At 37.0% G+C, this 15682-nt stretch overlaps 1 protein-coding gene across 1 annotated transcript in view; it reads left to right on the top strand.

Annotated features, from left to right (window-relative positions):
• Window positions 1-15682, top strand: part of LOC126000414 (lysine-specific demethylase 6A-like) — a 199751-nt gene that overhangs the window by 166505 nt on the left and 17564 nt on the right. The window contains 4 exon segments of the mRNA XM_049767715.1: window positions 5339-5526; window positions 9334-9475; window positions 10617-10743; window positions 12806-12976. Of these exon segments, the coding sequence (XP_049623672.1) occupies window positions 5339-5526; window positions 9334-9475; window positions 10617-10743; window positions 12806-12976 (628 nt within the window).

The raw sequence follows: 15682 nt of genomic DNA on the forward strand, positions 1-15682 counted from the left end.
GAGGAGGAGGAGGAAGAGGAAGGAGGAGGAGGAGGAGGAGGTAGAAGAAGAGGAGGAGGAGGAAGAAGGAAGAAGAAGAGGAGGAGGAAGAAGGAAGAAGAAGAAGAGGATGAGGAGGAGAAGGAGAAGAACAAGAAGAGGAGGAGGAGAAGGAGAAGAAAAAGAGGAGGAGGAGGAAGAAGAAGAGGAGGAGGAAGAAGGAAGAAGAAGAGGAGGAGGAAGAAGGAAGAAGAAGAGGAGGAGGAGGAAGAAGAAGAAGAAGAGGAGAAGGAGAAGAAGAAGAGGAGGAGGAGGAGAAGAACAAGAACAAGAAGAACAAGAAAAAAAGACCATATACTGGCACCAAATTTGTGCTGAAAATCCTAAACTTGGCTTATACTTGTTGGGTCATACAGGTTATTTGATTTGTTATGCATCCACCAAATCAAATGCATGTAGTCTCCAGTTGTCTTCTGCTATCTTCTGGAGAGGCCAGTGCTTCAGCTCAGTCTACAAGTCGCTGAGCTGAAGAGGTAGGCAGCTGAACTGAACTGTGTACCACTGAACTATTTAACCCGCAATATTTTGCACTGTGTATGAGACCAACAACAGTGATAATGATATCTGGGAACTGAGTGATGATGACTATTTCTATGCTGATCACCTCACATCAGATACAGCTAAAACTGTCTGGACAGATGAGGAGGAGGAATCCAATTTTGAAGGATTTTTAACCTTTGTTATTTAACTTGATTACCTGTCAAGCTATGGTTTTCTGCACTTTATTTAAAGTTACTGTTGCTAGTTTACAATTTTTTCTTTAGTGATAAATATTGGAAAACATTTATCCTACTTATTCCTGAATTATTGTAATTGTTTTGGGTATATATTTTATTTTTGAAATTTACCAGTGACTGCTGCATTTTCCACCTCAGCTTATACAAGTCACTAAGTTTTCTCAATTTTTAGGTAAAAATTAGGGGGCGTGGCTTATCATCATTTGGGCTTGTACAGTAATTACACTTGGCAGGCATGAGGTACTATGTGGGATGCAGGGAATCAAACCCAGGCCAGCCACAAGGCAAATACTTTATCTGCTGTGCCCCTTGTGTCAGTTTTCGAATCCATCATGCTATTTGGTACCTTTTAATCGGTGCATTTAATCCATTGACAGAGTAAACTTTCAGAGTTTTGTGTTAGAATGTTTTTTTTTGTTTTTTTTTGTTTTTGTTTTTGTTTTTTTTGGTTTTTGGGCCACACCCGGTGACGCTCAGGGGTTACTCCTGGCTATGCGCTCAGAAGTCGCTCCTGGCTTGGGGGACCATATGGGACGCCGGGGGATCGAACCACGGTCCGTCTCCTAGGCTAGCGCAGGTAAGGCAGGCACCTTACCTCCAGCGCCACCGCCCGGCCCGTGTTAGAATGTTTTTGATTTGCTTAGAGTAGATTCTTTAAGTTTACAGCTTAACTGTACAGTTTTTAACAAAATTGGTTGTAGTTCATTAAGTTTCTGGCCTGTTTGTCCATGAAATTTTGTATCTCCTTTTCATATTTTAATGACTGAATTGCTAAATACAGTATTCTTGGTAAGACTTTTGTTTCATTGAGTTATTTTGCAAAATTTTTTATATTATTGCAGTCTTGTTTAATAAATCTGCTTTACATTTTACAGACACTGCTTGTGTCTTTTGTATTTAATTTCCTCATTTGGTCTTGCTATTTTAAATATTCTCTCTCTGCAGTGATTTGTTGTTGTTGTTGTTGTTGTTATTTACACACACACACACACACACCCCTTGGGACATACTCAGCTGTGTTCAAGGGATGCTCTTGGCTTTGCTGTCAGGAATTACTCTTGGTTTAAGAGATCATATGTGATGAACCACCTTATAAGGCAAGATCCCTATTGCTTACAATCAATCAGGCCCTTTTTTCATTCTTTTTAGGATAGGTCTTGGAGCATTTTTATGTGAGTACTCTTTGGGCTTTTAGGATTTGGATGCATGCAGTCTTCAGCTCTTGGGAACTTCTCAACAATGATGTATTGATTTCTTTTTTATATATAATATCTTTATTTATATTAATATCTTTATTTATTATATTTATATACTATCTTTATTTAAACACTACAGACATTGTATTTGGGTTTCAGTCATATAAAGAACACCAATCTAATGATTTCTAATTATTGGTTCTTTACCAATGCTTTTTTCCTTCTTGGCCCTTCAGCAAAGATTTTTGTGTTGATTTGCTCAAACTTGTCTAAAAGTTCTCATCTCATTCATTTTAGAGGGGAGGGGCACATCCAGTGACACTGAGGGGTTACTCCTGGCTATGCACTCAGAAATCGCTCCTTGCTTGAAGGACTATATAGGTTGCTGGGTGAGCCAACCGTGGTCTGTCCTAGGTTAGTGCATGCAAGGCAGATGTCCTACTGCTTCTGCTACCAGTTTGGCCCTCATCTAATTTATTTTTAGGCCTTTTTTCCACTTAGTACTATTGTCTGGAAGTTTTCTGCCTCTCCTCTTTGAACTCAACTGACTTTTGTCTTCAGTTCCTGTTACTGCTGCTTAGGCCTTTCAATATATTTTTCATTTCACTTATAAATTTTTTATTTTTATTATTTCTGCTTGTCGCTTTCTTGTTCCTAGTTCTCATATCCTCTAGTGTTTTATTAACTTTTTTTTATTCTTTGTTGATTTGAGCTAAAAAATTCTCAACATTTACTGTTTAGATTTATTGTTTTTGTTTTTTGGACCATGACTGGTGATGTTCAATAGTTAGACCTGGCTGTTCTGGTGGTGCTCAGTGTTCTGTACCCAAATCTACACTGTCAAAAGCCTGCTCAAATAGGCCAGAGTCAGAGAGGAAGTCTATTACAGTATACCCTTTGAACCTTTGCTTGTGATTGGCTCACTGTGGTACATACAGTTGCAGCACAGGAACGAACATTCTGTCATACAGTGAATATAGGCCTAAACCTGTGTTTTAACTGTAAAATTAACTGTAAAACTGTCTTATACGCTGACAAATACGGTATTATTGTTTTGGTCCCTCCTTACTAAATACTTTTGCTTTGCTTGGGGGCCACATTCAGCAGTATTCTGGGGTTATTTCTGTCACTCCTGCCAGGATCGCAGGACCAAATGATAAGATGTCAGTGATCAAACCCTAGCAAGAGCCCTACACACTGTGATATTGCTCTGACCCTGCGAAAAATATTCTTAGCTGTGAAGTTATATAGCTAGTAGATATTATTTAAGTCTTCAGAGCTATTCTCTTCACATGTTTTGATTGTGCTTTTTCCCATTGTGCCTGTTACAATCTTTGTAATTCTTATGGGGAGGGCATGTATGAATGCCAGGGAACACAAAAGCTGCTTTTCTAGCTCTGGTGGTAGGCTGCTCTTGCCCAGCCTCTGGACTTTGGGTGTGCTCATCTGGAAATTTAGAAAGGTTGAAGATCTAAATCTCTTCTGGAGATTTATGGCAAGGCTTTCTAGGGTCTGACTCTGATTCTACACACTTCTTGAGGAGGAGGATGGATTTTAAATTTTGATTCGGGCCTTACATACAGCCTTTCACTGCTTCTGCCTGGTCGTTAGGTGCAACCTCCCGTGGGATACCCCCGACCCGCGGGGGTGTGGAAATGAAGGTTGCTAGTTATTAGTGGGTTCACCCGAGCAGAACCGACCTGTAAAGAAGAACTAGAGAAATTAGTAAGAGAAGCCTTCAAGACAACGCATGCTGTTCAAAAAGGGAAGTTTATTGTTGGGGGATCAGCTTTTAAGGGCTGAAATACGTTAGAAGGTGTTACAAGTTTTCCACCAATCACAGTTACAAGCATTCATTAGCATAAACTAGGGCAGGTAATAGGGAGGGGCAAAGAGGTAGACCTGAGCACATGGTTATGCTAAAAGAGTTTATATAGAAAACACAAGATCCAAACAGAGTCCCACAAATTCCACTCAGCAAGCACAAATAAAACATCAGTGGTAATCCTAATAACCTTTTGCTAACACAAAGGCAGGTTGCTCTATATTTTTCTTTCTGGCTGGATGTATTGGGCTGCTCTGAATTATTTCAGTATTTGTCTATTTCCTTTGTTCTCAAGGCATGGGCGCCTTTGGTCACGTGGGTGACCAGATTAGGAATTACTGAGGTGTCTTATGTTCTAGGTTTTATCAGCTAGGCTCCCCACAGTTAGGGCACTGAATATTTAGGAGTGCTAAAACTATGGTAATAGTTACTAAATTTGTTTTTCAGGGACATTATTTGCAGGGCTTAGAAATGGCTTAGAAGCCATTATCTTCAGAAAGGAGCAGTTCTACCATGAAAAAAATTTTTTAAGTAAAGTTAACTTGTAATATTAAAATGTATAATTCAGATTTTTTTTTTCTTATTTGGGCCACATTTTTTTCAAGTCTTTTATCTCAGTACTTGGGATCACTTCTGGCCTTTTAACACCCAAGGTTCTCAGGAAAAATTGTTGACTCTTCCTGGATTGTTCCTTATATGTACAGTGTACTTAAATACAGTGTCTGAAATCACATATAGTAAGATGTGAGTCCAGAGTGATAGCACAGTAGGTAGGGCATTTGCCTTGCATGCAGCCAACTTGGGTTCTATACCTGCCATCTCATGGTCCCGAGAGCCAGCCAGGATGATTTCTGAGCATAGATCCAGGCAACCCCTAAGTTACAGTTGGGTTTGACTCCAAAAAACGCAGGCAAAAAATAAACCATAACAAAAAGATAGTAGGACTTGAGCAAGTCTTAAGCTCTCTAAGTCTGTCTGGTCAGCCATTCTTCAGGATTGTCCTTTAATGGTGGTGGTAGGGTATTGTTACTTAAGCACTTGTTCAGTAGGTAGACTGTGCAAGGGATCTACAGAACCAGCCACCAAACTACCCCAGCTGCATTTGCTAGGATTAAATTCTGCAGTGCTCAAATTAATTAGCAAATTTATTAATTAATTTAGTGCCTGAATTAAAAATAAACCTAACCTTTGTATTTAATTTAATTTAATTTTTTTAAAAATGTGTTTGGTTTTTAGGACACAGAGAACAGTACTCAGCTCACCTCTTGTCTCTGCTCAGAATTCATTCCTGGAGAGGCTCAGGGAAATGATTCCAGGCCTTGAATCCAAGTTGATTACATATGAGGCAAACACCCTACACGCACTGTACTATCTTTTGACTGCTAATCTTTATATTTTAAAGTCCTCAATCTTTTCTTTTTCTGCAGTCCTGTTAAAAGATTATTGAACAGGTTTCTAAATTTTGATATTGTAATCTCTTAAAAGCATCATATGATTTAAGACAAAATGTAATCTTTTTATTTTTTTTTCCCTACACCCAGATACAATTTGAACTTTCTAATGAGTTCTTGGTGGCCTAATCTTGAAGATCTCTATGAAGCAAATGTTCCTGTGTATAGGTTTATTCAAAGACCTGGAGATTTGGTCTGGATAAATGCAGGCACTGTGCATTGGGTTCAAGCTATAGGCTGGTGCAACAATATTGCTTGGAATGTTGGTCCACTTACAGGTATTTAACTTCATTTTATTTTATTAATTTAAACAACCCCTAGTAATGTTTATTGAAAAACCATGAATTACAAAATTGTTTATTAATAAGTTGTCTCAGGCATACACTGATCCAACATGAACCCATTCATTATTTTCCTCTTTCTTCTAACAATACATTCAGGTTTACTTCCCCTCCTCCAAGTTGGCCCTTTTGATGGCCTTATAACAATATAAATTATTTGATCTGGAAAAGCTTAAAGGAATAATGGCAGGTAGAATTGTCATAAAGTTAGTGAATAAAAGTTTATTTGTTATGATTCCTTGTTCCTCATTTTAACTTTTCTTAATCTAGTAGAGAACAACCACATGCACCATTATTGAGTGCCATATTGAATGCCATATGTTAAGAAGTTTCACCTATTCATCACGTAATCTCTAATGCTTCTTACAAAACAGTTTCCAGTCTATAAATTCCATTTGCTGTTGCCTGTCCAGTAAATGCAGTACAGTTCCTTTAAGTCTGAATGACAATCTGGCAGAATAGAGTGTTTTTGGGAAAGGATTACCTCTGTGTTTGTAATAGTAAAATGTACACCTCAGTTTAAGGAAGATCTTATTGATTTCATAGTTCTTTGACACTGCTGTTTATTTCTTTTCAAATAATTTTTGCCTTCTGTTGTTACTTAGCTGTTTCCTCAATCTACTATTTGTCAATCTACTATTACCTATAGATTTTATCCTGTGTTTTGCTTAGTCTTTTATTCTGCTGTTTAATGCTTCTACTGATATTTTTTACTACCGTTCTTTATTTCTGACTGTAGAATTCTTTTTATTTCTACTATCATCCTATTTTCTTGTGTTTTGCTTATTATTGAACATTTCTCATCATGATGCTACTATAGACACTGAGGTTTTAGTGTTATTATTATGTCTTTAGTGATACAGTTTCATTAAGCTTGGCAGGCATATATGTTTTTTCATATTGGTTTTCTAATGTTCTTGCTGTGCTGATGGTGAGATTTTAATTATGAGTGTGAGTGTATTTTTGTTGTTGTTGTTATAGAGTCACATCTGGCATCATTCAGGGATTACTCCTGGCTTTGTTCCTAGAAATAGCTCCTGGCAGGCTTAGGGGACCATATAGTATGCCTGGATTTGAACCGTTATCCTTCTGCATGTAAGGCAAATGCCCTCCCATGCTATTACTTCAGCCCCATGAGTAGATTTTTTTAATGACAATATTTTTGTTTTGTTTTGGGCCACACCTGCTGTTGCACACAGTATAGTCCTCGTGGGTTTTGGTTTAGCATTTGGAGTATTAGTGTACTTTTATTCGAGTCCACAAGAATGTGCTATATATATATATATTTTTTTTTTATTTTGGGAGAGGGAGGTTACATCCAGTGCTATGCAGAACATAACCTACTCTGTACTCTGTACTCTGGAATCACTCTTGGAAATGCTTGGAGGTGCCATTTGGGTTGATGGTGTTTGAAATGAGTTGGTCACATGCAAGTTTACCCACTGTACTATTTTCCCAGTCCAAATATACATTTTAAAAAATTGTTCATTTTTAATTATTTAAAATTGTGTCTGGCATCCATATTCCCACACCAGTCTCATCACCTGTGTGACCTTCCACCATTGTCCGTAGTTTCCTATTCATCCCCAAGCCTGCCCCACTGGTAAGCACAAAACAATTTATTTTATATAGCTCATTACAACTAAATGACCAGTAGTATTATTAGAAAATACTTCGGTGAGGGGCCAGAGTGTTAGCTCAGCAGTATGGCATTTGCCTTGCACAGCGCTGACCCAGGACGAACCTCTGGCATCCATGTGATCCCCCAAGCCGGGAGCGATTTCTGAGCACCTAGCCAGGAGTATCCCCTGAGCGTCAACGAGTGTGACCCCAAAGAAACAAAACAAAATATACTTCTGTGAAAGAAAATCTGTGAAAATTGTTAAATCTTACAATAGGGTCATGAAATCATGGGGTTACAAGAGTTTACTAAGTTGTTCGTTGCTAGTTAAACATTCTCTGATATTTTAGTTTACTAAGCTTAATTGGCTTCTATGCTACTTACATTTCTATCTAATTTGTGTGCTCCTTTTGGTCCTACACTAGTAGTGAGTGATTTGGAGTTGTATGACCACATATGTGGCTATGCACTCTAAATTTCCGGGATCTGTAGAACGAGGTTGATGAGGGTGTCACTGCTAAGACTTGTTGAAATATGGAGAGGAGTAGGTAGAAGCTGCCTGCCATTCTGAAAGGTCCCTGAGTTGTCAGTTCAAAAAACTGTATACACAGAGTTTTCATTGGTTTGGTGTCTCTTCAGACATTAGTCATGAAGTATTGAAGTTGCTTCTTTCGCATAGAGGCAGCTATAGGGTGTGGATGCAGTTGCTAGGCAGTGCAAAGAATTGGTTACCACCCTAGCGTGCCCAAGAGATAAAGATGGATGTTCCCATGAATTTAAGACATGAATGCATATAAAGGATATCTTTTGGAGTAACAGAAATAATTCAAAAGCTGGAACAGGTAAGTCCCCATATTATAATCACTGACTGACCTCTCAAAAAAAAGAAAAACCAAAAACAACCATACTTTTCAAAAAAATATTTTAAGAAAATAATTTAGTAGAAGTTTATTAGAAAGTAGAATAGAGAAGAAATCCACATATGGGAGGAACTTAGTATAGGACTAAGTTCAGAACATTCTTTTTTGAAGAGTAGTTAATAAAATACTTTTGTATCCACATACAAAATACTTTTCCTGTTTTTACGTGTTAAATATTGTTATTTATACAGAAAATTTCCTGTGGTGTAAATAAAACAAAAGTTATTTTTTAGAATTCTTTATTTGTGCAATCAGTATGTAAATACATTTTAAAATTATCTTGCTTTAGACACCATGGCTTACAGTATGCTTAATGATAGGTTTTATGTATCAAATATTCCAGCACCACAACCCCTAACAAAATATCTTTTACTCTCCACTATTTCCTCTCCTAGACTATTCAAACCCAATACACTCACCAAGGGATGCTTCTTACTAAAGTGAAGTTCTCAATTTCTGTCGTTTTGTGGTATTTTACCTCTCCATTATGCTAGATTTTTTGGATTTTTTTAATGAGTGACCTTTCTTCATATCTCTCTTCTTTTTTAATTAACATCAGTTATTGTGACATTCTTCAAATCTATCCAAACAAACTTATCAACAAAAAGTTTTCAACTTTTAATCAGATAGCTAATAAGTATTTCGTTATTTATTTGTGCTAGTGATTCTTTCCTTAGTCTTAGATACATTTTAACATATGTTAATAAAGTATCTGACACTTGGATCAAGAAAGACCTAAGATTTTAATCTTTTGCTGAATTTTTTTGGTGGGTGACAGTGTATATTGTTTTTGGCAAGTGTTTTGGTTCTTCACTTGGCAAATCTTTTGGTCTGTTATGGGTTCCTTGCTTGTAATTCACACCCAAAAGGTTTGGGAATCATTCCTGGCTTTCCCCCCTTGTTCTAACTTTTTAACTATCTCCTGCAGTGTGGTTAGTTTTTTTTTATTTTTTTGTTTTTTTGTTTTTCACTTTCAAGGCCTCATTTCTTTTCTCTACAAATGAAGAATTATAAAACAGTGATTCTTTGAATAGATGAAATTAGTGTAAAGAGATGCCTTCACATACTTTTAAGCTCAGCAATTAAAATTTTTCATTATTTTAAACAATATAACTAGTAGGTAAAGTGTATATAGTTTGCCCTTTTGTTATTGTTGTTGTTGTTTTGATTAGGGTTACTTCTTATAACTTAATTTTTTTTTAGCCTTGCAGTATAAGTTGGCAGTAGAACGGTATGAATGGAACAAACTGCAAAGTGTCAAATCAGTAGTGCCCATGATTCATCTTTCCTGGAATATGGCACGAAACATCAAAGTCTCAGATATCAAGCTCTATGAAATGATTAAGTAAGCAGTTTTAGTTTCCTATAGACATTTACATTTTTTCATCAGTATTATAAGTGAAACATTCTATCAGTCAAAGAAATTTGGAGAATTACCAATTTAACTTTTATAAGTTCTTTCAGGACCTGAGGTAAAGCAATAGAACTGTAGGTAAGATACTTGTCTTACATATTACCAACTTGGCTTTAATCCTTGTATCTCATAGGATCCCTAAGTCCACCAGGAGTGATTACTAAGCACAGAGTTAGAAAAAGAAATTGATTACCACCTGGTGTGGGCTCTCTCCAAGAGAAATTAAAGCCTTTACATATTGGTAAAATACATTCTCATGACCAACCAAATGAGGACATTTTGGAACATGAGGACTTTTATACAAAGTAGTACTATTTTATGTTTCAGTCCAAATATCAGTCTTAATTTCAATCAAGTGAATTTAAGTTTTTGTTTATTAGAGGGTCTGTGTATGAGGGGGGAGGGAGGGAGGGAGAGAAAAGAAAAAAAAAAAAGAAGTCCAGTAGGATTCTGTAGGAGAGAGGGAGGGAGAGTGAGAGTGAGGAGAGAGGCAGGAAGGAGAGGAAGGAAAGGAAGGAAGGAAGGAAGGAAAGGAAGGAAGGAAGGAAGGAAGGAAGGAAGGAAGGAAGGAAGGAAGGAAGGAAGGAAGGAAGGAAGGAAGGAAGGAAGGAAGGAAGGAAGGAAGGAAGGAAGGAAGGAAGAAGGAAGGAAGGAGGGAAGGAAGGAGGGAAGGAAGGAAGGAAGGAAGGAAGGAAGGAAGGAAGGAAGGAAGGAAGGAAGGAAGGAAGGAAGGAAGGAAGGAAGGAAGGAGAGAAAGGAAGGAAGAAGGCGAGAAAGGCAAGTAAAAAGTGAAGAGATCCAGTACGGCTCAAAGGTTACTCTGCCGGACACTTGCATTCTCCTGCCAGTGCTGGGAGTGGATCCCTGATTGGCTGAATATAATATAGATGCCCTTCCTTTACTGCTTTTTTCCTTCAAATTGCTTTTAATTTTCTGTTATTGTTGTCCTGTTGTACATATAACTTTAACAAAAATATAAATCATAGTAACAAAAAATTTCATAAAAATCAAGGATCTTAAACTTTTTATATTTTTAATATTTATCAGTAACAAGTTATTTTTCTCTACAAAGGTATTGTCTGCTGAAAATTCTAAAACAATGTCAGTTTTTGAAGGAAGCTCTAATTAAAGCAGGAAAAGAAGTTATATGGCATGGACGGACAAGTGATGAACCTGCTCATTACTGTTGTATTTGTGAGGTACTGTGAGACACACATACACACCAAATAGTCTCACTCATCTATGGGTTTCAAGACAAATAAAGACATTATTGAAATAATTCCCAAAGATGAGGGCCAGAAGGATTGGCTCATGATATGAATCTCACTACACAGTGGTGAGTGCAGTTAAGAGAAATAACTACACTGAGTACTATCATAATAATGTCAATGAGTAAGGGAAGTAGAAGCCTGTCTCAAATATAGGCAGGAGTGTGAGGAGGAAGGTGGCATCATAATGGGAATGTTGCTCTGGTGAAGGAGTGGTTCTTTTATGACTAAACCCAACTTCAGTTATGTTTGTTATCATGGTGTTTAGATAACAGTTATTTTTTAATAATTTTTATTGTGACCAAAATCTTTCACAGTAATATTTAAGATACATAGTGACAACATATGACAGCTATTCTCACCATCAGGGTTGTTCTCCCTCCGTCCCCTTTTTCTCAGTATGTGCCCCATTTTTGGGGTCTAAACCCTAAGGTTCCTGGCTATGTGCTCAGAAACCACTCCTGGCTTGGGTGACCCATTTTGGACGCCACAGTTTTGAACTGTGGTTCATCCTAGGTTAGCTCTCACCATGGATCATTCCTTCTCTCTGTACCATAGTATATATTTATTTTTACATATACCACAAATAATTATAATCATTCTGCTTTTCCCTCTTCCTCTAACTCATTTTTCTTAACATAATACTCCATATCATTTATGTAGAAGCAATTTTCATAACTTGAGTTTTTTCTAACAGCTCTGCATTATTCCATTTTTCAGATGAGCACAATTTCTTTATTCACTCATCTGTTCACTGGTATTTGAGTTGTTTCCAGATTCTGCCTATTGTGATTAATTCTAAAGTGAATATTCGTGTGCTGAGAGCTTTTCTGCATTGTGTTTGAGACTCCTAAAGTATGTTCCTAGTAGTGGTATTGCTGGATCACATGGAATTGCAATTTTAGCTTTTAAGGAATATTCATATTGTTTTCCATAAATGGCTGGACCACTCAGCATTCCCACCAGCAGTGAATGAGTCTTTTTCCCCACATTCATGTCTACTGTGGTTGTTCTTGTTTCCTGTGACTTGTACCAGTCTCTTGTGTATAATGATCTCTCATTGTTGGTTCTCTTTGCATCTCTCTAATGAATAATGATGTGGAGCATTTGGGGATTGGAGAGGGCATTCCACACTCACACAGTATTCTGGATCTGCACTGAGAAATTAGTCCTTGAAAACTCAAGGGAATTATGAGTTGCTGAGGATCAAACTCTGCTCAACCACTGCAAAGCAAACATCCTATCCACTATATCCACTATCCTATTGTTTATTCCCTTTTTCACATATACTCTTGCTTCTTATTGTCTATCTGTGTTCTTTAAATTCCTAGAACAATCTTACCATTTCATCTCTTAGGCAAAAGAGCTAGCCTGTTGTAGTTAGATCTTTCAAAACTTTACTTTGCTCACTTAGGTTGGTAGGTTTTGTATTGACTTTGCATTATGACCGTTGCAGTCTATGGTGTTTATTATTTGTTGTGGTGTGGCTCATTGATTAGAAGAAATGTGTGGCCATACACTGATCTGGGTGCCAAATGTTTCGGAGTCATAAAAAGGACCCTGCTGTTGTGATATTTCACTTTCTTGGGACTATGTCGCTGTGAGACCCTTCTTTTTGCCTGATGAGACTCTTGCCCTTAGGTGCCTGATTTGTTTCTAAAGTGTTTTGTTCCAAAAAGGGTTTTTTTGCTGCTCTGTCTGCCTCATTTTCTTGAATGCAGGTGACAGTTTTCAAATATGAAATTAAAATTTAATCTTTTAATGTATTGAGTGTTCTTAATTCAATTTCTAAACAATGTTATCCTCTTTGTATGCTGCAAAAGAAAAAGAATTCTGGTGTCCCAATATAAATATTTTTATAGGATTTTCTTATGGGCCTTGATGTACTAAAATTTTTCCAGTTTCATAATTTACCAAAGTTTCTTGTTTATAATAAATATGTGTAATATTGATACATTTAAGTTGCTTTAGTCTACTCTCTTGTCTTAAATAGGTGGAAGTTTTTGACTTGCTTTTTGTCACTAGTGAAAGTAATTTTCAGAAGACATACATTGTATATTGCCAAGATTGTGCTCAAAAAACAAGTGGAAATCTGGATGATTTTGTGGTGCTAGAACAATACAAAATGGAAGATCTCGTGCGAATCTATGACCAGTTTATATTAGTAAGTGATTTGATTGTGTGATTATATGAATCTATAAAACAGCACTTTTGGGCATTTTTTATTTGGTATCTCATTAAGCCCAGGATTGGTATATGTGTTTCGTTTTCTTTGTATACAACAGACCCATGACATACCTTGTTCTTTCAGTGTTTGTTTTAGTACATGATAAATAATAGTAAGAGAAAATGTAGATATAACTTAACTGATAATCTTGATTTGTTTGTTGTCTCAGTAGCTAATAAGAATGTAATAAGAGAAATACTCCTAGCACCCTTAGATAGTATATGGGTTAAATTTATTTATGCTATCTGCTGACAATTTCTGACCCCTGTGTTTGGCTTGGTTCATCTTTGGAGGTCTAGCTCCACCAGTTGGCTAGCCTATCCTTCGCTTAGGGACTCAAATAGTATTTTAATTCTTGGGCCCTTGCAGTAACCAATAGCCATTTGGCTGAAAATCAGTAATGGGGTCCAGAAAAGGTCGAAAACTCAGGGAAGTTTGCTTCTTCACCCAAAGTTCTTTTGTACCATCTTTAGTGATTCTTAATTTTTACCTAAATAGTCAACCTAAATATGATTGTTTATATTTCAGTTTTTTTCTGGGGCTTGGAAAAAAGTTCAAATAGCTAGGTAGAATATGTACCTTTCATGCATGAGCTTGGCTATACAATAAGACATAAGTATGTTAAGTATGTTAAATATGCTGGCCCCCAGCACCTTAACATCTCTCTCAGTAACTCTCTGATAAAGTTGAGTAAGAAGAAACTTTTTCTGATCACTGAGCTTTCAAGACTGATTAGCCAGGTAATATACATTGTGAGTGGCTTTGAAGCTACTGAACTCTATTGGGAGAAAATCTTTGTGAACTGTAGTGAATTGCTTACTACTTTTTTGTTTTATTTACATTTAAACTATCTCAGTAGTCTTTTTGACAACTCATAAAATATGGATGCTTTATTATATAGGGAATGATTATAAAATAAATCAGTATATATACATGTATATGTATGTGTGTATTTCCTTGTTTGGGACTTTTTTGATTTTTGGGTCACACCCAGCAGTGCTCAGGTATTACTTCTTGGCTCTAAACTCAGAAATAACTCCTAGCTGGCTCGCAGGACTATATGGGATGCTGGGATTCAAACCACTGTCCTCCTGTATGCAAGGCAAATGCCTCCATGTCTCCATGCTATCTCTGCGATCCCTTAATTTTTTTAAGGTATAAAGTCTGTCATTTGTTGTTGTGCTAACCTTGTGGATATTCACAGTTGTTTTAGTTAGAGTTTAATGCTCCCCATGAGCCTTTCCAATGCTGCAGCCACATGTAGTACCTGGGCTGCAGCCATATCCAGTACCTGTGAGGGGAGAGGGAGAGAGAGAGAGAGAGAGAGAGACAGAGAGACAGAGAGACAGACAGAGACAGAGAGAGAGAGAAAGTGTGGGAGAGATGGAGGGAGGGAAAAGGAAGGGAGATATGACATCAGACTTCCTGAATCCAGGGACATCACCATAACTCTGTGCTCAGAATTTCTGCTGAAAGTTTCAGGGTGGCATCATGTGCTGTCAGATCAAGCATGGAATGATATTCTGCAAGCACGCACCCTGCCTACTTTATGTTGCTCTGACCCAATTTTTCAAATTTTTAATTTGATGTCTTTTACATTTTTGTGATTCTTGGCATGTTTAGTTTGAAAACAAATGTATTATGATACTAATAACAAATTGTCTCATAAAAAGTAGTTAAATTTTCTTTTTTCTTTCTTTTTTTTTTTTTTTTTTTTTGGTTTTTGGGCCACACCCGTTGACGCTCAGGGGTTACTCCTGGCTATGCGCTCAGAAGTTGCTTCTGGCTTGGGGGACCATATGGGACGCCGGGGGATCGAACCGCGGTCCGTCCAAGGCTAGCGCAGGCAAGGCAGGCACCTTACCTCTTGCGCCACCGCCTGGCCCCTCTTTTTTCTTTCTTATGGGGCCACCCCAAGCTTTCTTCTGGCTCTGCTCTTAGGGATCACTCCTGGCTGGTTTTGATGGACCGTATAAGGTAACATGATAGAACCTAAGCAGGCCTTATAAGATATGCAAGATAAGTGCCCTACTTGCTGTTGTGTCTGCAGAACTGGTGTAATTAAATTTTTAAGTAATTCTTTCACAAGATGCCTTTTAATTTTTTATTTAATACAATTGTGCCTAAACAGTTCCTTTAGAAACTTTTTTCTTCCCTTTGGTCATGATAATAGCTTATTATTTTATAGTTAAAACTTTTTTCAAATGCACTGTTTTCACTCAACAGATAAATGTATGTTTATAGACTTGTTGAAGAATGATTAAAGATTAGTACGTAAAACTAATATGTTCTATATTTTTAATTTTAGGCTTCTTCATTACCATCCTCATCTTGATAATGGATCAGGAATGCTAAATGAAATTTTCCTTTTTTTCTGTAAAGTTCTGTACAACTAATTTCTAAAAGCTTTCTATGCATCCTTCCAAGGATATAATCTGAATCATCTGGACTTAGGAGAACTGCCTCTGCACAGAGTATTTACCAAAAAAAGTCAGCTTTTCTTAAAATCATCTATTTTAAGATCTTGAATAAAACATATGTTTTCAACAAGTTGCTAACTTGAAGACATGCTATTTTTATGTTTTTCTATTTGGTAGCTAATTGCTCATTTGTTCCAACTTACTACTTCAGAAATAGGATGTT

The sequence above is a fragment of the Suncus etruscus genome, chromosome Y, assembly GCF_024139225.1.
Source record: "Suncus etruscus isolate mSunEtr1 chromosome Y, mSunEtr1.pri.cur, whole genome shotgun sequence".
NCBI lineage: Eukaryota > Metazoa > Chordata > Mammalia > Eulipotyphla > Soricidae > Suncus > Suncus etruscus.